The sequence below is a fragment of the Mauremys reevesii genome, linkage group 21 (assembly GCF_016161935.1).
Source record: "Mauremys reevesii isolate NIE-2019 linkage group 21, ASM1616193v1, whole genome shotgun sequence".
Taxonomy (NCBI): Eukaryota; Metazoa; Chordata; order Testudines; family Geoemydidae; genus Mauremys; species Mauremys reevesii.
Window position 1 is genome coordinate 3842868 of NC_052643.1, and position 26718 is coordinate 3869585.

The 26718-nt window shown below is 61.2% G+C and overlaps 1 protein-coding gene across 4 annotated transcripts in view; it reads left to right on the plus strand.

Annotated features, from left to right (window-relative positions):
- The window catches only part of CROCC (ciliary rootlet coiled-coil, rootletin), a 67680-nt gene that overhangs the window by 8498 nt on the left and 32464 nt on the right, over positions 1 to 26718 (plus strand). For all 4 annotated transcript variants that reach the window (XM_039508839.1, XM_039508841.1, XM_039508840.1 and 1 more), the window contains exons 4-20: positions 8088 to 8279; positions 9927 to 10010; positions 10603 to 10700; positions 11992 to 12157; positions 12843 to 12949; positions 13413 to 13640; positions 14742 to 14838; positions 15065 to 15169; positions 18080 to 18328; positions 18774 to 18973; positions 19209 to 19391; positions 20842 to 20986; positions 22300 to 22446; positions 22757 to 22987; positions 23316 to 23509; positions 25019 to 25146; positions 26207 to 26376. In XM_039508839.1, coding sequence (XP_039364773.1) covers positions 8088 to 8279; positions 9927 to 10010; positions 10603 to 10700; positions 11992 to 12157; positions 12843 to 12949; positions 13413 to 13640; positions 14742 to 14838; positions 15065 to 15169; positions 18080 to 18328; positions 18774 to 18973; positions 19209 to 19391; positions 20842 to 20986; positions 22300 to 22446; positions 22757 to 22987; positions 23316 to 23509; positions 25019 to 25146; positions 26207 to 26376 — 2724 coding nt within the window. The remainder of the gene's footprint in view (positions 1 to 8087; positions 8280 to 9926; positions 10011 to 10602; positions 10701 to 11991; positions 12158 to 12842; positions 12950 to 13412; positions 13641 to 14741; positions 14839 to 15064; positions 15170 to 18079; positions 18329 to 18773; positions 18974 to 19208; positions 19392 to 20841; positions 20987 to 22299; positions 22447 to 22756; positions 22988 to 23315; positions 23510 to 25018; positions 25147 to 26206; positions 26377 to 26718) is intronic.

Sequence of the window (26718 nt, forward strand, 5' to 3'; positions counted from 1 at the left end):
TTCCTAGTGGATTAGTGTCCCCGTGTGAAATCACCATCACAGCAGGCGCTATCTGGCCCCTGCTGTCAGCACAGGGGCCAAGGGCAGAGGGGCGCATGGGCACTGACTGGTACAGCTGGGTGCCGCAGGGCCGGGGGTGAGGGCAACAGCAGGGGCAGCTCGCCAGTGGGGAATCGTGCAGCGTAACCCGGCACCTTTATATTCCAGACCCCAAATGATGGGGCCTGGGGGCGTCTCTGCACTTGTACCCCAGAAACTGACCTACCCGGGGGGGAGGGGCTGTGGCAGGGAGGCGCGAGCCCCCTCTCAGTTTCTCATCTTCTTTTGAGGCAGCATTTTGGGCTAGCGACAGCCGTGGTGTCCGTGGCAACGGGGCAGAAGAATGGAAGGAATCCCCGGTTGCTAAGGCAGCAGTTGCTAGGGGAGATGGTAAACTTTGTTCCTTCCAGGGCCCGAGCCTGGGGAAAAGCCCCCGTTTACAGAATACTTAATAATACGAATAATGAGATGAGCAGAGAGGTGGGGTGGGGTCACCTCGTGGGCAGTTTATTCCAGACTCCACCAAGCTGGGACGATACAAACAATTGAGAACAGCCTTGAGATACCAGCGGGCCAGATCTTGGGGCCGCTGACGGAAATCTCTTTGGGAGCAGGTTGGCCCTGCAGCTGGGGAATCCTTTCCCCCCAATTTGAGCGGGAGGCCCCCGAAAATGAAGGCTAAATGTGTGAGGCCTGGTAACTCTGGCTTCTCGGTCTCAGGGATCTTGCTTGGCTTCCCTGGGGCTGCAGAGGCGGTTTTGATGCACGTCTCCACCATCGCAAATGCAGCAACACAATCCAGGGGCCGGGGCACCGCACTGGGAGTCGGAAGCCCTGGTGGTAATTCCCAGCTGTGCCACTGACCTGCAGTGCTCTGTGCCTCAGTGTCCCTAGCTGTAAAACGGGCACAAAGATACTGACTCTTCTTTGTAAAGGGCTTTGAGCTGTGGGGATGGCAGACTGCCCAATAAGCACTACGTATTGTTGTTGGGTTTTTATTCTATTACACAATTAAACATTTTGTCTTTTTAGAGAAAAAGCTGGGATTTTCCCTTTAGCTCCAGTGTTGTAACCGGAGGGCCCAAGGTGATCTGGCTCATACGGTAGCTTGCCTGATATTTAATTTTTTTCTTCTTTTCCCCCTGATTCCTGCCCCTGTCCAAAATAACGGTTTAGCTGGATTTTCAGCAGCAAATACAACGTCCATAAGCAAACAGGAAGTCCGGGAGCCAAGCAAACGGGACACCCAGCAAATCTGTGTGTGTCAGGCTTGCATGTGTCTAGATGTAAGAGAGACTGTGTGTGACAAGGAGAAGAGGGACAGATCAGAAACAAAAACATGAATCAGTTCTAATATTAGCTCTTGTACCGCGCTTCTAACGTGTCTTGCAAATACGGACCGATATTATTAACCCCATTGTACTGATGGGGAAACTGAGGCCTAGAGAGGGGAAGGGACAATCCCTAGGTCACCCAGCGGGTCACTGGGAGATCTGGGAATAGAACCCAGCTCTGCTTGATTCACCCGCTCTGACTGGAGAAGAAGCGGACCTGATCCCCTGGGACTGGAAGTGCTGCTCTGTGGCTAAAATCCGTTGCATTTTCTAAGCGAGGAAACACTTCTATTTTTTAAAGAAGGCAAAGTCGGGGGGTTAAACTTCCAGACAGGCACAGCTCTTAATGGGCCCTTTTCACTGTCGGGAGGCACAGACTGGCCCTGTGGTCCCTTCACTGGGGATTGGGTGCCCTGTCTCTCTAACCTATAGAGTTTCTGAAGCACCAGTTCCCATAGTCTCTTGGGGCCACGTGCTGTAAGTGCCCAGAAGTGGACACTGGAAGAGCGGTGCCACCCCCTGTTGAGAGGTTGCCACTTCTCCGCTGCGTTAGCAAGCTGTCCTCCTGAGCGTCTCTTGCTTTGAAACGCCTCTGCCTGGAGTAGCCATAAGAGCCCTTCCCCCTTCTCCAGACATCAAGCACCTCGAAGCGCGTCACTCACGCAAGCGCCGTATGGGGTGGGTGCAAGTTGTCGCGCCCGCTTTACAGATGGGGAAACTGAGGCACAGCTGATGAGCATGTCAGGGAGTGATGATCCTTGACGTGTTCCTTGGGTCCTGAGCCCTGCTGCAGAGGCAACATGCCCTGTGGTGCGGTGTGCGTGCCAGGGGAGCACCCTCCTCATGAACCACCCCCTCAGGCTGGCATTGATTAGTTCGGGGGTGGGGTGGGGAGGGGAGGTGTCTGGATCAAGACCCTTGAGGATGGAGAACTGGGGGGAATATCACTGGAGCCCAAATACCAAACGAAACTGAACTCCTCTGAATCTCCGTAGTGACGCCGCTTGGGGGGGAGTTCTGCACAGCGCTCTCTGGCTGCCGGCGCGCCGAGGACGGGGCCTAGTGTCTGTCTGTCCATGTCTGGTGCAGACACCCGGGAGTTCCCTGGCCAGCAGTCTCCAGCTGGGAACGAACAGGCAGCTCCTCAGACCCCCTGCTGACCCCGGCTTGGTCACGCGACCCTGTCTGGGCCTGTGCAGGCCGGCTGGAGCGGTGGCAGGCCATGGATTACGGTCGCTCTGTGTCTCGTTGCCGAGCCGCCCATTAGAATGTGAATGAGTCTCCGGGCGGCTTAGGGGAGACAATGCACAAACTGGGCCCCGCCGGCAGCTGGATTTCTTAGCCTGTGTCTCGAAGGTGCCGGGGCTTTGTGCCTCGCTGGAGCTGGGAGAGGGAGGGCTCTGCAAGGAGCTGGGCACGCAGATGTCTGGCGACGCTGCCTGCAGGATGGAGCCTGAGGATCCGGCCCCCTCCGCGCCCCCCGAGGACCTCCCTGGGCTTTATGTGAAGAAGCGAGTGGAGCGGGCAAGTGGTGACTCCGTGGGCTGCCCTGTGGATGCCTGGGGCGGGGGGTGCTGGGGAGGGAGCGGGGGGTGCCCTGTGCCCTTGCAGAGGGATGCTACGAGGGAACCCTGGGGCGGGAGGGCAGGGAGGGTATTGCCTGGGGAGCTGAATGCCATTACCAGCCGCGGCTGCAAGAACGGACTCGCCGAGCCCATCCCGGGGTTGTGGCACGCAGGCTGGCCTGTTACAGGCCTTGCCCAAGGCAGCAGAGCCGTGCCAGGCAGTGCCCTATGGGGGCAGGGGCGGGGGGGGGGAGGGCTCTTCCCTTTGAAAACGGGAGTAGAAACGAGAGAATTTGGGAGGTTCTTTCCCTCCCTTCCCAGAGCCCAGGAGAGGGGGCCCTGCTCTGCCTTGCTGCCCTCCAGGCTAGAGGGAGTTGGGGATCCCCCTGCTCTTCCTTCTGGCCTGGAAGAGCCCCCTACAATAGCCGGATAGACCCAGGGTGCTGAATGAGCTGCCCTCAGTCCCCTACCTTATGGTGACCCATTGGGTCAGCCGGGGGGCCAGGATTGGAGAGTGCTGGCCGGGAGAGCCAATCCAGTCCCCTCTCTGTGGGACAGGCCGGCTAGAGGCCTGTCCTGCTGGCCTTTGCTGGGGAAGGCACAGTGGGTGGTGGGACCCGGCTGAGCTGGGGGTGGGAGCTCGTTGCTGTGCAGTGGGGAGGATTTTATCTGTGCCCAGCCCCACGGAGGCAGCCGCTGGCTTGCTGTTCTGGCCGCCGACCGCCACCGCGGGGGTTGCAATAAGCTTTGGCTTTTCGCCGTCGGGCATCTGGCTCGAAACCCGCTTCCAGCCCCCGAGGGATGATTTTGGGAGCCCTCTTTGTGCTGGCTGAGTCGACACCTTAACCCTAGTGGGCGGTTTGGCCACCACCACCCAAGGGGCAGTTTTAGCTCTAGAAGCCTCAAGAGTTCAATAGATGCTGCAGAGCTTGGGGCAGGCTGGGATACTGCGGGAGGGGGAGAGCAGAGGGGGGGCGGGGCACCGCTGAGCTGGGATCCCAGGGCGCAGAGCAGGATTGTGGGGCACTGGCTGCGCGGAGGGGGGATCCCAGGGCTGGGATACTGGGGGGAGGGGGAGCAGAGCAGGGTTGAGGGGCACCGGCTGAGCTGAGTGGGGGGGATCCCAGGGCTGGGATACCGGGGGGAGGGGGAGCAGAGCAGGGTTGAGGGGCACTGGCTGAGCTGAGGGGGGATCCCAGGGCTGGGATACCGGGGGAGGGGGAGCAGAGCAGGGTTGTGGGGCACTGGCTGAACTGAGGGGGGATCCCAGGGCTGGGATACCAGGGGGAGGAGGGGTCAGCAGAGCGGAGTTGTGGGGCACCGGCTGAGCTGAGGGGGGATCCCAGGGCTGGGATACCGGGGGGAGGGGGAGCAGAGCAGGGTTGAGGGGCACCGGCTGAGCTGTGTGTGGAACGTGTAGGACTGGAAATATCAGAGGGAGCTGCAGGTGACGACTGAAGCATCTTGCCAGAGCCATATGGGGGGAGCCCAGGACTGCACCACCCTGGCAGAGCCGCACGTGCAAAGCTGGCGCAGGCTCTGTCGAATCAGCTGTTGGTACCTGACTTAAAACGCACCAAATCAGTCTGCTGCCCATTTGAAAACGAATCCAGCTGGATTCCCCTGGGTGACTAAACGCCAGTGGTTGGGCTCTTTGCACCTGGCCTGAGGAGCTCGTGGAGATGGCAGCTCTCTGCGCTTGGCTCACCCAGGGCTGCAGGGGCTGGGCTGGGGATGATTAAATTCGGCTGCGCAACCAAATTAGCCAAACTCCTCCCCCAGCTTTTCTTCAGGCTGGCCCCACCCTCTGCCCCCGTCTCTTCCTTCTCTCCCCCTTTCCTGGGGTTCTCCATCGCTCCTTCTCCCTGCAGCTCGGCTGGACCGTTCCTGGGGAGATCTGGTGCTTCCCCTCCCTGCTGTGTGTGCGGTTGTGGGCGCTGGGCTGGTGTCTGTGCTTGGGGCGGGCCTGGTTCCTCCGGGGGGTTCTGTGCTCATGCTGTCTGTTTTCTGTCTCTCCACCTGCCTCCCCGCCACAGCTAGAGGAGAGCTTGCGCCTGAGGGGGCCGGACCCGGTGACCAATGCTGACGTGGGTATCCTGCAGCGGAAGGCTGTTGCTGTCTGGAAAGGCATGAACCCCGTACAGCAGATGGGTAGCGAGGGCATCCCTGTGACCCTGGGTGCCTCAAAATACTCAACACCTCCCCACTCCCCCTGGCCAGTTGGGGTGCATGGCTCACCACGCTGCCGAACCCCTCTCTGATTGGAGTAACTGACGAGGGGCTTGGATCAGCTGCCTCCTGGCTGAATGTCCCACTTGACATCCCTGCAAAGGCAGGATTCTCCTCCCCATGACGGAGCAGGAGCCAAACCCGTGACCCACAGAGTTCTACAGAACGGGATGGCTTGTGCCCAGTTAACACCCACTCTGGCCCTGGGAGGAGCTAATCCAAACCCCGCTGAACTCGGTGGAAAGGCTTCCATTGATTTCAGCATGGATCAGGCCCTGAGTTCCTAGAGACGCTGCTCAGAGATGGTCTGTCCTCTGACTGACTGGATAAGAGCAAGACCCCCCGCCCCGTCTCCCGGGCCCCTGTGTCCCTCGTGAGACACAGCTGAGCCTTGAATGTGTTAGCTCGTAAATCACACCTTAGGGTTCCCAGCTCTCTCCGCCTCGTCAGATCAGCCTGGCCCCGTTTTTACGTTCATGGAAGGAACCAAACCCCGACCCAGCACGGGCTTGTGTGTAACATCCCCAGGGAAAGCTCTGTGGCTTACGTGTCCTGTCACCGTTGCTTTATACTAGGAATCCCCATTGGAGGTTGGATGGCTCCTGGGTGGGAGCTCCCTGACTGAGGTCTGTGTGCATGTACGGGAGAGACTTTTATCTTGCGCAGCAAATAAATGAACGAACAGCTCCCTAAATAGATGATCTAGTTTTTTCTGCCTTTGTTAGAAGATGTGACAGGTATTTTTAATGCTTGTTAACATGGTGTAAAGTCCCCAGAAGTTACATTTCTCATTGGTCAGCCAGTCCCACGTCATCTTGTGCTTACCCCAAGGGTCTGTGCCCAGCAGTGGGAACTGGTGTTACTGGTGCGTCCTCTCTCCACTAGCTCGGTAACCTTCCCTCCCAGCCCAGTGCAGACAGGTGGAGTCTTGTTCACTCCAGCCTGGTTTCTGACTCGGGTCCCGTGATAACGCAGATGATATTAGACCAGGAGTCTGCCTGCCCGTATCATGCAAGACGTGATGTTGCCCTGGTGCAAATTGCCCTGTGTGCCACTTGCTACAGATTCCAGACCCCTTTCCTAGCCTTTACAAGGGCTGCCCCGAAGGGCCCTCCCACCAGCTAAGCAGCATTGCTGCTGTTTATCCTTTCAGGCTGTGGGAGCCCAGGAGGCTGGCTATGTATAGGTGAGCTTTTTTGCAGTCTTTTTTGCAAGCAAAACATTTAATCGCCAGGTCACCTGGGATCTTAAATTTGCATGCAGGCGTCAGTCTACACAGAGTTTCTGTCTTTGCTCTCAGAACTCTGTTCGCCTTTTGCTGGGGATCACAGGGCAGTGACTTTTTTCTCACCCAGCCAGGGGTTCGGTGCATGGTTTGCGTTGCTGTGTTCTCACGCAGGGGAGGGTTTGCTTTGCATGCCGCGGGGCTCTCTTCTTGTTGGCAGCCAGGGAAGAGCATGCCCACTTAGCAGCATGCAGCCCCTGTGGCCCCCGGGCTCTGTGCTGTGTACGTGGAGTGGCCCCAAGCACTGATCTCGCAATGTCTTTTGCTGCGGAAGCTGGAGCAAGCCATCCGCTGGAGCTGTCGGGGGTTGGGCACCAAGCACGTGGAAGAGATGGAGCTGCGGCGGAGGAACCAAATGGTAAGGAGCTCGGGGTGGCCTCTGTTCTGTTGGCCACAGCGGAGCAGAAGTGGACCTGCTCTGTAATACATTGAGTCTCTTCTCTTGGATAAGATGAATGGAAATCAAGGATTTAGAGAGGCTGTGTGGCCTAGTGGATAGGGCATTTGCCTGGGCGTCAGAAGACCTGGGTTCTGCTCCTGATGCTGCCACTAATCTGCCTGTGACACCTTAGGCTAATCATTTTGCCTCTCTGTGCCTCAGTTTCCCCTCCCACCATTTCTGTCTGATCTCTTGAGGCTCAAGAGGGCAGAGACTGTACTAACCGTGTGATCAGTGCTTAGCGCGACAGGACTCTGATCTCGGCTGGGTTCTCTATGACAGTAGCATCTACAGCTAAGAAGGCACTGGTACCTCAGACTCCAGCAATAGGTGCATACCTAGCAGCAGGCAGGGGACTGCTTTCCAGGCATGTGGGAGGCTGGAGGTGGTGGAGACCCGTCAGTCAGGGCGGCTAATCCGAGCTGTAGCAATAACCTGTTCAAAGTGTCTTTGTCCCTCTGTGCGGAGCAGGCAGGGTGGTGTGAGCCGCGCCCGTAGCAGAGGGGAGCTGCCAGGATAAATACTCTGGGCCTAAGAGCTCGGTCAGTTGTTGAATGGCTGCTTTGATCTTTTGCGCTTAGCTGGGGAAGGTGAGGCTAGATGGGTCAGTTTCACTTTCCAGGCCTTCTGCTCTAGCTTGAAGGCTGTTGAGTGCGAGATTCCTTCCTGGGTGCTAACAGCTCAGTGACTCTCCTTTGCCTGTGCAGACGGATCAGGGAGGATCTGCAGAGGCAACCGGAAAGGAAGGGTCCCGGGGCCTTTCTGTGCAACCGTAGCATGTTTTCATTGAAATATATCGCTGCCCCTTTCTGTTCGTATTAGTTTTTTTTGTAGCTCTGTGTCTCTGCCTCAGCTGCCGGATATTTACTTTGATTGCAAGTTCTTCAGGGCAGGGGCTGCGTGTGTGGTCTGGGTTTGTGCAGCACCTGGCACTGGGTGCTGGTCCATGATGGGTCCGTAGGTGCTATTGCAATGCAAAAAGTACAAATAACGTCCCTTTAACCCTGTCCTGGCAGCAGGTTTCTACAGAGCACGAATTCAAAGACGCTGCGTGCTGTGGCACCCAGGGGAAGCCCTGGATTCTGTTGGGGGCTAATCCTTCCGAATGGGACATGGGAAAGGGATGGCTCGAGGGGCCAGAGGCCGGTCGGAACGCGTGTCTGCAGTGACCCTTTTCCCCCTCTCTCCGGGCTCAGCTGGAGCAGGCCCTGCGCCTGGAGACCGGGGAGCGAGAGCGGGAGTCGCTGGAGAACAAGAGCCTGGCCCAGCAGAACATCGAGCTGCGGCGCCGCCTGGAGGAGGAGCAGGCCGCCTACAAACGCAAGCTCCAGGCCTACCAGGAGGGCCAGCAGCGGCAGGCGCAGCTCGTCCAGAAGCTGCAGGCGAAGGTGAGCGTCCTGCACCGGACAGGCCGCGGTGTGCTGGTGGGAAGGCTCTGGGGGGAGGCTGCACTGCCATCAGGAGGTGTGGCTGCAGCTCGAGCAGGCACAGCACACCTGAGCTAGCTTTGATCTGCCTAGGACTAGCCCAGGTGGCCACGGCTTCGCTGCCGCTGCTACTCGAGCTAGCCGGGATCTTGCACATTGGTTCTCATGTGACATCCTCAGGTCCATACAGACAGTATATAGACCAAGGGTTCTCAAACTGGGGGTCGGGACCCCTCAGGGGGTCACGAGGGTATTACACGGGGGGTCACGAGCTGTCAGTCTCCACCCCAACCCTGCTTTGCCTCCAGCATTTATAATGGTGTTAAATATATCAACAAGTGTTTTTAATTGATGGGGGGGGGTCACACTCAGAGGCTTGCTGTGTGAAAGGGGTCACCAGGACAAAAGTTTGAGAACCCCTGCTATAGCTTGTGTGGATGAGGTGCACCTAACACAGAGAGCTGCGTATGCAGCCTGCAATGGTAAATAGGTCTAGAACCACTGGTCTAGTGGGATCCAAGCCAGCTCCGGCATGTCTACACAGGCTGCCCTCACCCCTCCTGATGGCCGTGTAGACGTACCCCGGGAGGCGCGATCTCTGGGACTAGCAGCTAGGGGCTGTCCTCTTGCCGTGACAGGCACCTAGAGGCTTGTGGTGGGTGGGGGGAGGAATTATCTCTTAGGGTGGCTTGAAGGAAAGGAAGGGGCTGCCTGACCCAGGGCAAGGAACCCTCAGGCTGGCGCAGAGAAGGCCCCATCTGCATTCTCCAAGCTCGTCTGCCCGCTCAGCTCTGGCTTGTTTCAGTACCTCCCCTGCAAGCACTGTTGAGTGTCAGGCTCTGAGGACCGTTTAAAACGCGGTTTCTGACTCGGTGAATAAACCCCTTGAGGGTTGTTTTCCCCTGATGGCTCGACTAGCTGTGAGCGGGGCGGGGTCGTGCGGACGCTCTGGAATTTGCCCAGCTGGGGTTTGGAGGCTGCGGATTTCACTGGGTATATACGGCACCTATTCTGGGGGGCGGGGGAGTGGCAGCCAACCCGGCACTGCACAGAATGTTTTGGCTAAGGATGTCTGAGCAAAACGGGCGAAGTGCTCTGGGATCTGTGATGTCCGTGCAGAGTGGGCAGGGCCTGGGCTGCAAGGAAAGGTGCCCCCGGTCCCCAAAATGGCTGGGGGCTCAGTGCAGCGGCCTCGAGGCGAGTCCGTCCTCCCTGGAGTCCTGGGCTAGTCTCTCCTCAAAGAGCTGCTCGGTCGCTGAGGGCTTTCCAGCGGATGGAGGGTGGTGGGGCATTGCGGGAGGGGGAAGGGCCCTGCTGGACATAGCTGAAGATTCTCAGCTTATGGGGTAGGGAGACCAGTCTGCCCCCAACCCCGCCCCACTTGCAGGGACTTGGTGCTTTGAACCTACCAAACTAGCGACTTAGGTGGGGTGGAAGGGCCTGCCCTGGGGGTCAGCTGATGGTGGTTAGGATTTCAGGAGTGAGGGGCCTTGCGGGGCACTGTGGGTGCGGCAGGGAGGGTGGCGGGGCCGGCCAGCTCTGTGGTTGTGTTTTCCTTGTCCTGCCGTGCGTCCGTGGAGCCGGCTCTGAGCTGCAGCGTTCCCGCAGGTTCTCCAGTACAAGAAGAAGTGTGGGGAGGTGGAACAGCAGCTGCTGGAGAAATCAACGGAGCTGGAGCAGCAGAGACTCACGGTGAGTGTCGCCCTCCTCCCAGTGCCAGCGAAAAGCCCGATGGACCCCACGCCCACTAGTGAAACGGCGTCCCTGGGTGGGTCCTTGTCCGCGGGATTGAACCGGCGACTTCTTGATCTAACAGTAAGAGCAGTGGCTGCCTGAGCCGAAAGGCCCAGCTCCGAGCCAAGCCTAGAACAGCCTCTCTATGGTCCACCCCGGGCGGCGTGGGGGTGGGTTACACCTGCCGTTGTTTTCTGCCCACCCGCCGGGGGGGGCCGGCTGGCTCAGGGACTCCATCACGGCGGGCGGAGCCTCTCGTGTTCCTGCTTGATTGGACCTGCTGGCATGAGCCTGCTCCACTCCCAGGCCGCTTCCTGCTCAGACAGATGGGAGCCCAGGCTGCACCAGCCAGCTCCACAGTTGGTCCGAACTGCCCCCCGGCAGGCCAAGGCCTGACCGACTCGTGGAGGTGGGTCCCGGCAGGGCTGGGTGGTGTTTGGGGGGTGCTTGCCCCGCGCTGCCCTTCTCCGTCCCATGGCCGAAGGGACGGGTTGGTTCTCCAGGGCCCCCGGCCCCCTGCTAAGCGGCCACCGCCCCCTCCCTCCCCCAGAGCCGGCTGGACATGACGGACTCGCGCCTGCGCCAGGACGAAGAGCACAGCAACGACCTGGAGAACGCGCTCATCCGGCTGGAGGAGGAGCAGCAAAGGTGTGTCGGGGGCGGAGGTTGGAGGGGTCCTGTCCACGGGGCTCCACAGCAGGGGCCTGGGGCCCAGGTGGGTCTGGGCAGCAGCACCCTCGGAGCCCCATGTTTCTGGGCCTCTAGTGCCTGGCTGGGCTGGCAGAACGAGCGGCACCTTCCGTGGAGCCTGGGCTGTGCCAGGAATCTGCCACTGGAGTCCGGGCGCCTGGCACCGCCTGCACTGAGGCCCAGCATTTCCCTGCAGCCGAGCCACCGGGGCTTGTGAGCTTGTCCGGCTTCCCCGGCTAACCAGGGTCAGGCGGGGTCCATGTTTGGACAGGGAACCTCCTAGGATGGCTGGTTACTGTAGGCAGTGGTGTCGCTGGCTTTCTCACACACACACACACACACACACACACACACCCTAGGATGGCTGGTTACTGTAGGCAGTGGTGTCGCTGGCTTTTACACACACACACACACACACACACACACACACACACACACACACACACACACACACACACACTCACTCACTCACTCACTCACTCACTCACTCACTCTCCTAGGATGGCTGGGTACTGTAGGCATGCTGTTGCTGGCTTTTACACACACACACACACACACACCTCCTAGGTGTGGCTTTTACACCCCCCCCCCCGCCTAGGATGGCTGGTTACTGTAGGCAGTGGTGTCGCTGGCTTTCTCACACACACACACACACACACACACACACACACACACACACAGTACTGCACTACTAACCCCTAGCAGCTGCGCTTTGGAAGTGCCGTGTATTTTGCGGCGTGAAGCTGTCCTGAGCACTAGTGCTCGCTATTGGTCCCTGGTGCTTTAGATGAGGCAGGGTGTTAACTCCAGCCTCGCGGCCAAATTCCCTCGCAGGTTATTATGTTGGGCTTCCCCAAATCTCCTCTGCAAATTCGATTGGATGGGCTCTTTTTTTGCTTCCTGTTATGTGCAGCTGCCACGCTGCACCCCAGAGGTGGCTGCCTGGCGGTGGTGGGTGAACGGATCCCTGTAGCTCCCTTATTGACAATGGGCTCAGTTAATGTCTGGAAAGGGCCAGGAGGCGCTTGGCTGGAAGGCGCTCGACTTGGGCAGTGATTGTCGTATTCTGAATGAAGCGTTTGGATCTGTGTTGTTCGGTGTCTCAGAGCTGCGATACCAGGGCCCATCCTCCACATTGGGCCCTTTGCCCCATGCCAGAGTCGGTCCCTTCCCACCTCTGCGCGGGCCCCTCTTTTCCTTCCTGCTCTCTTGGTCGGTGCCGACGCTCTCGCTGTGTCCCCGTCTCCAGGAGCGCCAGCCTGGCCCAGGTCAACGCCATGCTGCGGGAGCAGCTGGACCAGGCCAACGCCGCCAACCAGGCCCTCAGCGAGGACATCCGGAAGCTGACGACCGACTGGACCAAAGCTCGCAACGAGCTGGAGCAGCGGGAGGTGGAGTGGAGGCGAGAGGAGGAGGTTAGGGCCGGAGAGATTCAATGCGTCATTCACCCTTGTGCATGCCCGTCCCTTGGGCACCGTCCTGCTGGGCACGGATCTGCACACGTGCTGCCGGGGCGGCTCACGCTGGCCCAGAGAGGCAGCGCCTTGGCCATAGGCTGCGCATCACGTTGCTGGGAGCCACCCTTACCCCAGTCCCTGGAGAGGTGGTTTGTTGTCATGTGTCCCCCCCCCCCCGCAACTTCCTTTTACCATCAGTGGGAGCCAAGTCTCTCTGCTCTGGGCCTTTCCGTGCCAGCGGTCACTGCGTCACCCCAGAGGTGGCTGCATTTCAGTGGTGCTGCCTGTGCATAGCTGGGTCAAGCCCTTTGTGGGGGGGAGGGGGTCCTGCCGCATGAAAAGCTCTGTATAAACGTAGCTGTTGCGAAGGGTCCTGCCTGGCGCTGCCATTGAGGTCAGCGGCGCCGGCGCCTTCGGGATACCGAGAGCCATGCAGGGCGCCCCCTGGAGCAGGGCTCGCTCAGTTGTGGGGCGTTATGGAGGATCAAAGCCAGGTGCTCTGTATCCAGCCAGGCAGCGATGCATCGCTGTGCCCTGTGCTTCCCCCGGGGTGCACTGGCCAGGCCCTTGGCAGCGCTGGAGGGGGTGTGCCTGGGGAGGGGGATCCGGCTGTCACTGCTTCTCCTCTTCTCTCCTCTCCCAGTCTTTCAACACCTACTTCAGCAACGAGCACAGCCGGCTGCTGACCCTCTGGAGGCAGGTGGTGGGCTTCCGGCGCCACTTCAGTGAGATGAAGACCATGACCGAGAGGTCAGGAGGGGTGTGGGGCAGGGGGTGTGCCTGGGGTGGGTGGTTGCTGGGCTCTTTTTCGTCCCAAAGCACAAGGAGCTGGGCCCGGGAAAGCTGCCCAGCCCCCCGTGGCTTACAGCGCCTCCTCCAGGGTCCCTGTGAGAACTACCTGAGTGCAGAACAGCCCTCCTGATCTCCCCTGCCCGCCCCCCACAAACCCGTTAGCCAGCCCTGGGAGCCACGTTTGGCTGCCCGGCCTGATTTCTCCCTCTCTGCGTGTCCTGCCTGGGGGCCTATAATGACCTTCTCCCTGGCGGGGGTTGTGTAGGTTCTGAACAGTCGGGCTCCCGTGGGCTACCCAGGCCCCCTTGGAAGAAGACGCCCTGCAGGTTATGGGGCGTGGGGTTCTGTAGATCCAGCAGCGTGGGCTCCTCGGGGTGCCCGGGCCCCTGGAAACGCCCCTCTCTTTGGGACTCCGGTGCAGGGACCTGTCGGAGCTGAACAACGAGCTGTCCAGGTCCGGCCGCACCATCCACGCCGCCTGCCTGAACCTGAGCAGCAACCTGCGTCTGTCGGAGAGCAGCGCCAGCGCGGCCCTGGAGAAGCAGGCTCTGCTGCTGGCCCAGCTGGAGGAGCAGCTGAAGGACAAGGTGCGCGACATGATCCAGCTGCAGGTCAGGTGTGACATGGAGAAAGCGGAGCTCGGCACCAGGTACGGATGCCCCCGATCAGGGCCAGTGTCCCAGGCCCTGAAGCTTGGAGCTCACTGGGCCGGGAGAGGCACCATGTATCCATGGGGAATCAGGGAGCACTGCCCCTCCAGCAACCTTGGAGATCCTGGGGCTCTGGGCTGAGCATATCCTGCTCATGGGAGAAGGAAGGGCAGAGGGGGGTCCGTCTGTCCCATGTTATGACCATCCTGGAGCCTTAACTTTCCACCTGCCCTGCAGGCTGAATCCTGTAGAGCGGCGATACTCAGACCTCAGTGGGTCAGGCAACCTGGCGCCTGGCTCTGTAGCTCAGGGGGTTAGTGCAGTGGTCTCAGAACATGGCGATTGCCAGTTCAAATCTCATGCAGGCCTGGGCAGGGGTGGCAGCCTCAGATTTTCCAGGAGCCAAATTAGCGATTGGCATTACCCAAAAGAGTCCCGGCCGTGGGGATTCAGTGTTTCATTTACTGTTTATATATTCTTGGTTATTCTGCTCCAGTGTTGTTATTTTATCAACTACGATTGGTTAATAACATCAGAAAAGCCTCCTGATTGGTTAATAACTTAGGTCAATAATCACATCCCGTGGTGTTTTAATATCGCGTGCGGCAAAGAGCCGCAGGAGACACGTTAATGGAACGCTTGTGGCTCCGGAGCCTGAGCATCGCTGCTGGAGAGTAACATGGTTCCCGGTTCCAGCCGATCAGAGGCTCCCCGCAGAGCCATTCCTTTGGGTCCCCAGGTGCCAGGCCCAGGACATGGGGTGTGGCCTGGCCTCCCAACGCCTCTTACTAGACATCAGCTGGGCAAGCTCAGCGCCGTGGGGGAGGGGACGTGGTGTATGTGGAGGGTGTTAGTGAGACAGCGGAGAGGAAACTGCCATGTGCTCCAGCCAGGGCTGAGATAATGGGGTGGGGGTTTTCCCAGGGCACTGTTGGCATGAAGCATCTCAGTCCCTGGACCAAATGTGGAGCTGTAAACCTCTCTCTAGCGCGGCTGGGGCACGAGGGATCTCCGAATGCTTGAGCTGGCCCTGTGCCGTATAATACGCGCCCCTGGCCGTTCCTCTGCTCGCCCTGACCAGCCCCCCTCCCTTGCTCCAGAATCGCTGAGACGACGGCCACCATGGAACGCTTGAAAGCCCAGAACTCGGAGAAGGAGAAGACGATGGAGACGCTGACCCAGAAGCTGGAAAATCTGGTGAGAGACTCAGCGTGACCTGGCTGGTTCCCGGAGGAGGCGGGAGCACCTGAAACAGCCATTCATCCTCGGCAGAGCCGCCCGCTCTGGTGCCTGTGCGCCGGGGAATGGCCCACCAGCAGTCAGCCTGCCGCTTCCCGGCTGGGAGCTGGAGCCAGAAACTAGCCGTTGAGCGGACGTGGGGGGCACGAGCGCCGCCTGGCTGATGCCGCGTCTCTGCTTTCAGGAGGCTGCGCGGGCGCAGGAGCAGGCAGCGCTGGAGGCCGAGGAGATCGAGGCCTTGCGGACGGAGTCGGAGATGCTCCAGCAGACCCTGCGAGACCTTGCTCAGGTACAGGGTGTGCAGGTGCTGTGAGCAAGGCGGGGTACCCCAGAGAGCAGGGTTCTCTAACGTGTCAGCAGTTACGGAGAATTTACAGTCAGAAGGAATCACCCGATCACCTAGCCCAGAGGTGGCAAACTACGGCCCGCGGGCCACATCTGGCCCTGGGGACCCTCCTGCCCAGCCCTTGAGCTCCTGGCCCAGGAGGCTCGACCCCGGCCCCTCCCTCACTGTTTCCCCTCCCCCGCAGCCTCAGCTCACTGCGCCGCCGGTGTGGCTGCAGAGCTGCGGCCTGACCCGGTGCTCTGTGCCGCGCGGAGCGGGGCTGGCTCCAGCCGGGCGGCGGGGCGGCCTGACCTGGGGCTCTGTGCCGCACAGAGCGGGGCTGGCTCCAGCCGGGCGGAGCGGCCTGACCGGTGTTCTGTGCCGCGCGGAGCGGGGCTGGCTCCAGCCGGGCGGCGCGCTGGCCTGACCCGGTGCTCTGTGCCGCGCGCTGGCCTGACCCGGTGCTCTGTGCCGCGCGGTGGCGGGGCTGGCTCCAGCCGGGCGCGCGGCGGCCTGACCGGGCTCTGTGCGCGCGGTGGCGGGCTGGCTCCAGCCGGACGGGCGGGCGGCCTGACCCGAGCTCTGTGCTGCGCGGGAGCGGGCTGGCTCCAGCCGGGCGGAGCGGCCTGACCCGGGCTCTGTGCGCGCGAGCGGGCTGGCTCCAGCCGGGCGGAGCGGCCTGACCCGGGGTTCTGTGCCGCGCGGAGCGGGGCTGGCTCCAGCCGGGCGGAGCGGCCTGACCTGGGGTTCTGTGCCGCACGGAGCAGGGCTGGCTCCAGCCGGGCGGAGTGGCCTGACCCGGGGTTCTGTGCCGTGCGGAGCGGGGCTGGCTCCAGCCGGGCGGAGCGGCCTGACCCGGGGCTCTGTGCCGCGCGGTGGCGGGGCTGGCTCCAGCCGGGCGGAGCGGCCTGACCCGGGGCTCTGTGCCGCGCGGTGGCGGGGCTGGCTCCAGCCGGGCGGAGCGGCCTGACCCGGGGCTCTGTGCCGTGTGGAGCGGGGCTGGCTCCAGCCGGGCGGAGCGGCCTGACTTGGGGCTCTGTGCCGCGCGGAGCGGGGCTGGCTCCAGCTGGGCGGCGCGGCCTGACCCGGTGTTCTGTGCCGCGCAGAGCAGGGCTGGCTCCAGCCGGGCGGCACGGCTGCCTGTCCTGGTGCTCTGGGCGTTACGGCTGTAGTGCCCAGGGCCAGCTCCAGGGTTTTTGCCGCCCCTAGCAGTGAAAAAAAAAAAGCCGCGATCGCGATCTGCAGCTCTACCGCCACTGCTTCAGTCTTCAGCGGCAATTCTGCGGCGGGTCCTTCGCTTCGAGAGGGAGTGAGGGACCCGCCGCCAAAGACCCAGACGTGCCGCCCCTCACCGTTGGCCGCCCCAAGCAGCAGCTTGCTGGACTGGTGCCTGGAGCCGGCCCTGGTAGCGCCGCCAGCCACCGGTGCTCCAGGTGGCGCGGTAAGGGGGCAGGGAGCTGGGGGGGGGTTGGATAGAGGGCAGGGGAGTTTGGGGTGGTGGTCAGGGAGTAGGGGTGTGGATAGGGGTCGGGGTGGTCAGAGGGCAGAGAACAGGGGGGTTGAATGGGGACAGGGGTCCCAGGGGGGCAGTCAGGAAGGAGAGGGGGGGTTGGATGGGGTGGCAGGGGGCAGTCAGGAGCAGGTGTTCCAGAGTGGTCAGGGAGAAGGGGTGGTTGGATTGGGCAGGGGTCCCGGGGGGGCAGTCAGGAATCAGAGGAGGGGTTAGATGGGGCGGTGGGGGGCAGTCAGGGGACAGGGAGCGGGGGTGTGTGTGGATGGGGCAGGAGTCCGGGGGGGGGCCGTCAAGGGGTGAGAAACAGGGGGGTTGGATAGGGGGCAGGGGCCGGGCCACGCCTGGCGGTTTGGGGAGGCACAGCGTCCCCTAACCGGCCCGCCATACAATGTCGGAAACCCGATGTCCTCACACCAAAAAGTTTGCCCACCCCTGCCCTAACCTGATCTCCTGTATAGCTCAGCTGCCAGCACCCGTACAGTAAATCCAGCAGCCGAAACGGGACCAAAGTTTTACAGCCCACAGGAAACTAGACTGTTCTGTGCCACCGGCAGAGAATAGGAGGGACCCACCAGTGCCCGAGGCTCCTGCAATGGCAGGAAATTGATCAAGTGAGATGTACTCAGGTAATCCCGGCAAGTGACCTGCACCCACATGCTGCAGAGGAAGGTGAACCCCCGCCTCAACTCACTGCCAGTCTGAGCTGGGGGGGAAAGCTCAGGGAGAGGCGTGGGCCTATCGCCCAGCTGATGGGCAGGGCAGGGAACGGATCGCCTGGACGGAGGAGTGGCCCCTCTCAAGAACAAGCTGTTTTCTCAGCGTCATCAGGGGCTGAACTGAAAAATCCAGAGGAAAAAATCTGGTTCAATTCAAACCAAAAGAAAAGGGTCTTTGCATTTTGTTTTGTCCACTGGAAAACTAAAAAAAAAAAAAAAAAAAATTTGGAATGCACCCAAAACGTTTTGAGTTGATGCCAAATGATTTTTCTTTCAATTCAGTTTCGGGGCGGGGGCTCCCCTTTTTAAACTGTCAAAACGTTGACGTTGAAACCAAAAAAGTCAAAACCAAACGGTCGGAAGGAAACGTTCGGACTCTTCTTCCGTTTTCTTTCTCAGCTGAAGCTAGTGGTTGAATTCACCCTGAAGCTGGTGGGGAGCTCTGGGCCCCAAAAGCTATTGATAAACAAACCCCAATTTGTTGGAAAAATGTTGCCCTGCTCCCGCGGGCTTTGAGCGATGGCTGTGTCGCTCCCTGGAGGCTGGCGGCCTAGCGCCCCGGCTCGCGGTGTGTGTGGTGATGGGAGTCTAGAGACCGGCTTTTGTGCCTGTACCCAGTGCCTCGCCATTGTCTCCCCTCCGCAGGCCGTCCTGTCCGACGCCGACAGCGCCATCCACCTCACAGGCACGGAGCGAACGACGGACGTTTCGGACAGCGACGCCACGGGATTCAGCCTGCGGGGCCTCTCCTCCAGCCTTCGCACCCCGTCCCCGCTCCGGCGCTCCTCGCCCCGGCGCAGCTCCTCGCCCCGGCGCAGCCTCTCGCCAGCTTTCTCCGACTCCACGCTGGCCGTGGTGCACTCCGCCCTGCAGAAGAGGCAGCTGCAGGTGCAGGTGAGGGGACGGGACCTCCCGGAGCACGTGGCCATGGGATTCCTTCGTGGCTGGGCACCCAGATGTCCTCCTGCTCCCCAGCTCTGCGAGGCTGCGTGGGATGGGGCCATCTGTGGGGTTCTAGCTATTGGGGCTGCATTTCCGTGGGGCTGTTGGTGCCCACCAGGGGAGTGGGAAGGGAACAGGGTTGCTCTGCTGATAAAGGAGCCTGACGGGGTAGATGCTGGGCTGGGAACCCCGGGGGGATTTTCGTGCCTTGCAGGGAATAGGATTCTGGGAAGGGGGGGTTGGATCGGGTGGGATTCCCATGGGAGATGGTTGTTCACAGGGCATGGAATGTGGTCAGCCATGCAGGGAGCCCCGGTGGCAGGGGGTGCGGGTGGCGTGGTGCACCGGGGGGGGCAGTGCCGCAGAGGGAGAGGAGCTGACTCGGGGTTTCTGCTAGGACATCCGTGGCAAGTACGAAGCCATCCAGGAGCTGGTGGGCTCCCTGAAGAAGCAGCTGGCGGAGAGAGATCACGAGCGCCGCTCCCTGGAGCAGAAGATCCTGCAGCTGAAGGACGACATCGACTGCTCCTTGCGGGCCAAGGACGACGCCGTGCGGGATGCCAGCCGCTTCCGCTCCTCCGCTGACCTGCTGGGCAGGTACTTCCATGGGCGCTCCCCCCATCCCGTACCCTGTGCTCCAGCGTACCCCGGATGACGGGATGGGCATCACATGGGCATTTCTGCCCTGCTGGCATCCTGGGAGTGGCTCCTGCTCTGAGGGTGACTTTCTGCAGCCCAGATCAAGTGCCCTGGCATGTGGGGAGGGTTGATTTTTGTTCCTTAAAGGGCTGTTCAGCCCCCAGAAATCTGTCTGTCCGTGCCCCTCTGTCAGCGAGAAGAGCAACCTGGAGCGAAGCCTGCAGGCCCTGCAGCAGCACGTGGAGGCCCTGCGGCAGGAGAGCGAGAGGCTGCAGCTGGCCAACAGCGACCTGCAGCGGCAGCGCGAGCACCTGGAGGACGAGAAGGAGGACATCGCGAAGGACAAGGAGCGGGCGCAGAAGGAGATTGAACGCGGGTTGGTGTGGGGAGAGTGGCCAGCTTGGGGGGGGCGGGGCAGGCGTGGAGGAAAGACCAAGCTAGAGACGGAGGCTCCTCGGTAGCCACCCCCCTCCAGTGACCAGCACCCTGGCCCGGTGCTCCGACATGCCAGGCCTTCCTCGCCTTAGCCCCCCAAGGCAAGCCCTGCTAGTGCCCAGGCCCAGCGTCCCAGCCCTGATCCCGGGGCCCAACTCTCCCTGCCAGCTGAGGTCCTGCAGACCCAGGCTGCCTGGCTTCCAGGGGAGATGGGGTTTCTCCATGGGTCATTTGAGCTCAGCCGCTCTAAAAACACCTATTCGTGGTGTTTTCCCTTCTCTTACTGCGGACACCTGGGCCGAACACTCTGCCTGGCTGGTTTAAACTTAATCTCCGGGCGCCGAGTTGGTGCAAAGGGAGGGCACTGAGTGATGAGCAGGGCTGGTAAAGGCAGATGTTCTTGTATAAGGCACCACAAACCACTCACTGATCGCGCCAGAGAGACAAGGCGGGTGAGGTCATATCTCGTACTGGACCAACTTCTGGTGGCGAAAGAGACAAGCTTTCGAGCCACACGGAGCTTTTCTTCAGATCTGGGAAAGGTACTTGGTGCGTCCCAGCTAAATACAAGGTGGGACAGATTGTTTAGCGTCAGTAGAGAAGAGGAGCTCTGTGGAGCTCGAAAGCTTCTCTCTCTCACCAACAGAAGTTGGTCCAATAAAAGATATTACCTCACCCACCTTGTCTTTTTCATATCCTGGGGTTAACACAACTACAACGCTGCAAATAATCTCGTATATATAGTGTGTTTGTGTGTGTGTTCTGGCTATACCTAGAAAAATGGTCATTTTTTTTTCAGAAACATAAATATTCAGAAATGACGGTTGATTTCCTTCAAAATGTCCAGAAACCTCACTTCTGACCTGAATGTTTTCAGGCAAAAAGAGGTGCCGGGTCTCTGAATGGCCAGGCCCGGAGGCGCCGGGTCTCTGAATGGCCAGGCCCAGAGGTGCCGGGTCTCTGAACGGCCAGGCCCGGAGGTGCCGGGTCTCTGAACTGCCCGGCCCGGTGGCGCCGGGGCTCTGACCTGCCGGGCCCGGAGGCGCCGGGTCTCTGACCGGCCAGGCCCGGAGGCGCCGGGGCTCTGAACGGCCCGGCCCGGAGGCGCCGGGGCTCTGAACGGCCAGGCCCGGAGGCGCCGGGTCTCTGAACGGCCAGGCCCGGAGGCGCCGGGGCTCAGCTTTGGCAAGCCCCAGCCCAAATTAAGCCCTGCCTAGATTCCAAGGGTGGATCATCTAGTCTGACCTCGTGCATAAGACAGGCTGGAGAGTTGCACCCATTGGACTGATTAGCTCCCCAAGCTATTCGAAGTCCCTTTGTTGTGCTCCCTGTGAGGCTAGCCAGTGACGAAGGGTGTTAGGGTTGTGTGAGTGCCTCTCTCTGCCCTGCAGCCACAAACAGCTGGAGCAGCTGGAAGTGAAGAAATCCGGCCTGAAAAAGGAGCTGATGCTGGTTAAGGAGGCTCTGAACAAAGCCACCCTGGAGAAGGAGGTGTCTGAGAATGAGAAGGTGGAGATGGCGGAGGCTCTTTCCAAGGTAGGGCTTTGCACCTCGAGAGGCAGTAAGGGATTGGGGGGGGAGGGGGCGGGTATTACAGTGGGGCTCAGCTATGGATGCGTCGGATGGATAATGCTGTGGTAGCGTCGCTTGTCTTGCCACTTCCAATCTACAGATCTGATTTCAAGGCAGCTCCCCCAGGAGATCTTGACTAAGGAGGCTCCCCTCTCTAGCGCCTCTCATCTGAGGCCTGCAGACAAAACCGTGCTTCACAACTACCTGATCTGATGGGCAGGTGCTGCACCCGTTCTAGAGCGGGAGCACTGCCTAGTGGTTAGAGCACAAGGCCAGGCGACAGGATTCCTGCGTTCTGTTGCCTGTCGTGCTGATGGCCCATTGTTTCATGATAGTAAGTAATAATTGGAGATATACCAATCTCCTAGAACTGGAAGGGACCTTGAAAGGTCATTGAGTCCAGCCCCCTGACTTCACTAGCAGGGACAGTACCCATTTTTTTGCCCCCCCCCCTAAATGGCCCCCTCAAATTGAACTCACAAACACTGTTTTTAGCAGGCCAATGCTCAAACCACTGAGCTATCCCTCTCCCAAACTTTTTTTTCTAGAATCATAGACTATCATCAGGGGAAGGGACCTCAGGGTATCTATATCCAACCCCTGTTCAAAGCAGGACATCCCCAGACAGACCTAAATGGCTCCCCTGTCTGTCTGTATCCACCTGTTTGCTCGTCTTGCACTTAGATTGTCAGCAATCGGGGGGAGGGAGCATCTTGTGCTGGGTTTGCCAAGCGGCGAGCACAGTGGGGTTCTGGGCTCCTAGAGCCTATGGGAATTAGCTAACCACGGATCTGCTGCGGGCTCATGGGCAGGCCACTGACCTTCTCTGCTTCCTCCGTCAAAGCGGGAGAAGGATCCGTCCCGGCCTTGCAGGCGTCGTAGCTTTGATTCATGTTTAGACCGTGCTTGGAGGTCCTTTGAGAGGCAGAGGGGCAAAGGGAACTTGCCTGAGGCCACCGAGCGAGTCAGTGGCAGAGCCGGGAATAGCGCCCAGGACGCTGTCCCTGCTGTAGCCATTGGAGGGCGCTGCGTTTCTTGCAGCCCGTTTGCTTTATGTTATGCATGCAGCATTGAGACCGTAGGGGGCTGCCCCAGGGCTGGTGGAGGGATCCTAGTCGGCAGCTTGGCTAGTGGGATTCACACCCCTGGTTTATCCAGGCTTCTGTCCGCGTCCTCCCCTCCCTGGCAGCTCCCCGCGCCCTGTGGCGCTCCGCGGGAACTCCTCTGCCCAGTGACCCGCCTGCTCCATCTCTCTGCCCCCCGCCCCATGTTCGCAGGCGGAGGCCGGCCGGGCCGAGCTGGAGCTCACCACTAGCAAGCTGAAGGCGGAGGAGGCCTCGCTGCGCGACTCGCTGTCCAAGATGAGCTCCCTGAACGAAGGGCTGGCCCAGGACAAAATCGAACTCAACCGGATCATCAGCCAGGTCGGTGCCGCCTTGGGCTTGGCGGTGGGGCTCAGCGCCCCAGCGCCTCCTGGTGGCCCCGGGTTGGGGACATTGACCTTGGCGGGCAGCCTGGGGGGAGACTTGAATCTCTGCTTTTCCAGGGGAGCCTCAGTTGGGGACAAGCACCCTGTCCTAGCCAGAGGGAGGGTCGGCCTGGCCCGTGGCTCCTTCCCATGGGGAGGGCTCGAGGCGTTATGGGTGAGGCCCCTGGAGGAGGAGATGGGCAGGGGGTGAACAAGGAGCGGCCCCTGTGTCCAAGGCCGGTGACGGCCTCTCTTGCCCCTGGCAGCTGGAGGAGGAGAAGGTGGCCCTGCTGGGGCAGAAGCAGGAGCTGGAGCAGGAGAAGACCTCGATCCGTGACGAGCTGGTCCGGCTGGAGCAGGAGAAGCTGGAGCTGGACGCGGAGAGGCAGGGCCTGCAGCACTCCCTGCAGGATGTGGAGCGGAGCCGGGAGAGGCTGGAGCGGGAGCTGCTGGGCCTGCAGAAGGAGAGGGTGCAGCTGCAGGAGCAGCTGGGGCAGGTAGGGGGGTGGGGCGCAGGAGCCGCATGGAGGGCATGCGCGTGGGGGTGCATGTGGGGCTCTGATTGCTAGATGCTGGCAGCTTTGTGGGGGTGCTGGGGTTTGGGGGTCAAGTTGGGGGTGCTGCGGGAGGAGGCTGGGGCTGGTGGCGGCCTGGGTGAGGAGCAGGCTGGGAGGCTCTAAGAGCCGGGGAAGCAGGTGGACACAACAGCTGAGATGGGTCCCTCCAAGAGGGGCTGGAGCCTGGCTCCCTCTGCTAGAGGGCTGGGTGCCCAGGGCATGGCCTCCCCTCCAGGCTCAGCTCTGCCTGTTCTCCCCGCCCCGCCAGCTGTCCCGACAGAGGAACGCGGCCAGCGAGGAGCTGGGGCAGGCGCGGCGGGAGCAGGAGCGGCACGGCGAGGCCCTGCTGCGAGCGGCCAGGGAGAAGGAGGGGCTGATGAAGGAGAAGGCCAGCGTGGTGGTGCAGCTGGCAGCGTCGGAGCGGGAGAACAGGGGGCTGGCGGAGGAGATCGCTGGGCTCCGGTAAGGTTCGGGCAGGCCAGGAACAACGGGGTCCCTCCTGCGGCTGGACGCATGGAGCCCCTGGCCTCTCCCTCCCCACGGGTGCTGCGAATGGGGATCCCTCAATGGGCACCCTGCCTTTGGGACCACCTACGGGGTACTGGAGCGACTCGGGGCTTGGGGGAGGGGGGAGAATGGTTCCCTGGCATCTCCCCTCCATGGTGGGGTCAGCCCGTGTTTCCCCTCCCCTTCTCATGGGGGCTCGTCCCCTTGCCATGGCCAGGCTGTCCCCACGGTCCGGGCTGCCCCTGACTTCCCCGTCACTGTGGGTGCTGCTCCTCAGAGCATCGAGTGGGTTCTGCCCCGAGCTGCTGGCTTGCCCAGGTCTCTGCTGCGTGGCCTGCACTCGGTAGGTGCCGGGCAGCCCAGGGCGGGTGTCGCCAATGGGTGCAGCCCGGTGGGGCTTAGCTGCATGTGGAGATGAGGTCCGACTGCTGGGCACCAGTCCAGAAACCATGGCAATCCCCCTTGGATAGGTGGGCCTGGAGCAAGGAGGACGCAGGGAGGCTGCATGTGCATCCTTGCTGCTCCAGCTGGGAGGTTTGAGAGAGACTCCTGGAGCCGCTGGATGCAGGCGTGGTGCGCTACGGGGCCAGGTGCACAGCGAGCTCGCCCTGAGGCAGCTGCCTGTGTGTGTGTGTGGGATGGTTACCAGGGAGCAGTGTTTGCAAACAGTTGTGTCAGGTCAGGGAGTGGGGGAGCACGGAGCTTAGTGCCGAATGGCAGCCCTGGGTCTGTAGGAGCAGGTGGAATCTCTCATGTCGCAATCCCCCGGCAGGTCAGTGTCTCCCCCAGCTCCGGCCTTTCCTGTCCTGACTCCTCATTGCCCTCTCTGTGCTCCGTGCGCTTCCCAGCCCTGGGGTCAGATCTGGGCCGGGGCAACCGCCCTGGCTGGGACAGAGCTGGCCCCTCACCCCTGGGCCGTACTGCAGCTGCCCCCTGCTCTGCCAGGAGGTGTGACATCGAGTGGGCACCTTCGCCGCTGCCCTGCGGACGACCCCACACCTGCGCATCTGCAGGGAGTGCCTAGCGGTGCAGGCCTCTCCGGGGTCCCTGAGGCCTCGCTGCCGGGATCTTCCTGACCTCAGGGCAGAGGTTTGCAGAGGGAGCGACTTCCTGGCGCTCTGAAATGCACCACTGTGCCCGCGGCAGGAGGCTTTCCACACCTCCTTGGAGGGACCCAATGGGGATTTTAAGGGCTGGTGGCCCTCCAGCTCAGAGGCCAGGGTGCCGCCATGTGCCAGGACCCACGGCGTGGCCTGTCCAGTCACCAAAGCAACGTGCTTAGCTCATCAGCTCTGTGAGGCCGTTTTGTCCCGGCTTTGTCCAGTGCCTAGCGCACTGGGGGCCTGCTCCGTGAGTGGGAGGCTTCCTCATCACTTCCTCGGTGGCTTTCTCTCTCTCTCTCTCTGCATGAGACCGGGCCAGGGCTGGGGACTGGGAGGACTCACTCTGCTCGCTCGTTCCCAGGTCGGAGAAGGATGCCTTGGAGACCACCCTCTTTGACATCCAGCAGCAGCTCGCTCAGCTGGACGCCCGGAAGGAGCAGCTGGAGGCCGACAGCCAGAACCTGCTCCTGGCCAAGGAGATGCTGCAGGGTAACCTGGGCCTGGCTGCCTCACCCCCATTTCCTTCCGTCCCCCATTGGCCGAGCTGCTGCTGGCATTCTGAGGCTGTCACGGAGTCCCCGGGCGCTGCTCTGGAACTGCTCCCCACCAAGCCAGGCAGGACTTTGGGGAGCCTCCTCTCCCTTGGAGCAGACTGTCTGCAGGGCAAGAAGCTCACACGGCTTCACCTCCTGGGTCTCTCCTTGGAGCATTCAGCATCCTCTGCCCCCCCGTGCGCTTCCCACAGCGAGCCCGCCCCAGCGGGGTCCTGGGGAAGCCACCGGGTCCTGCCCCCCCACTTTGCAGTCAGACGTGACTCTCAGCCAGCCAGTAAAGCAGGAGGTTTATTTGGACGACAGGAACACAGTCCAAGACAGGTCTTGCCAGTACAGACAACAGGACCCCCTTTAGTTAGGTCCATCTGGGGGCCCCAGGGAGGCCACAGCCCCGTTGGGAAGCCCAAGCCCCGTCGGGGCTCCCCTCTCCATTTCCCAGCCAGCTCCAAACTGAAACTCCCTCCAGCCTCTCACTCAGCCTCCCCCCGGCTCCTCCCCCAGCCTTTGTCCAGTGTCCCGGAGCCGTCACCTGGCCTTCAACCCCCCTCCTGGGGTCTCAGGTTACATGCTCAGGTATCCTCCCTTCCCCAAGGCACGTCCCAGCCCAACTCCCCTGCAACCTTCCATGGTCAATACTCCCCACTCAGCATTCACATCACACAGCCAGAACATCCCCACTTCGTCACAGCGGCCCACGGGGCTCTGGTGGCTGGACTGAGAGGGAGAAGGAGGCTGGTCCAGGGGGTAGGAGACAGGATTGGGTTGTCCCGAGTTCTAATCCTGATTCCGCTGGGCAGCTGGGGAGAATGACACCCTCCCCTTTGTAACGTGCTGTGAGCTGTGTGGCTGGAAGCCCCTAGGTAGGGGCTGCGAGATGGTCGGGGTCCCCTTCCCTTCCATGCTGCCAAGCCTCCCAGACCTGGGGAAGGGCTGTAGTTAGCAGATCTCCCTTCACGCTGTAGATGTTGATCGGCTCCTCATTGCTCTATCCCCAGTGGAGCTGGCCAGCGTCCGCAAGCAGAGGGAGATGGACGTGACCCGGCTGGAGAGGGATAAGGAGCTGCTGGCTCAGAAGTTGGCTCAGACGGAACAGGAGACCCAGGTCACGCTGAGAAACAAGCAGGCGGCTCACGAGGAGGACGTCGATCGGCTCCAGAGGGAGAAGGTGCGGCACAGGGCAGGCCCCGCGTCTGACTCAGACCAGCGCCATGTGATGTACCCCAGCGGCTCAGCTGCGCTGGCTCAGTCCGTTAGGGGAAGGGATCCCAGGGAGTCCAGAGCAACATCTCCTGGCCTTCTACGGGGCCGGCCCAGGGCCTTTGGGCATTGACCCTGCAGCGGGCGTGCACGGATCTTTCCTGTGGGTTTCAGGGGGAGAGGCAGTGAGTTTTCCTGAGCACGGGGCTGGAATCCAGGGATCCTGGTTCTGCCGCTGGCCCCCTCGGGCACATCACGGAGCTGGGCCTGTTCCCCAGCTGTGAACTGGGGTGGATAACGCCTGCACTGC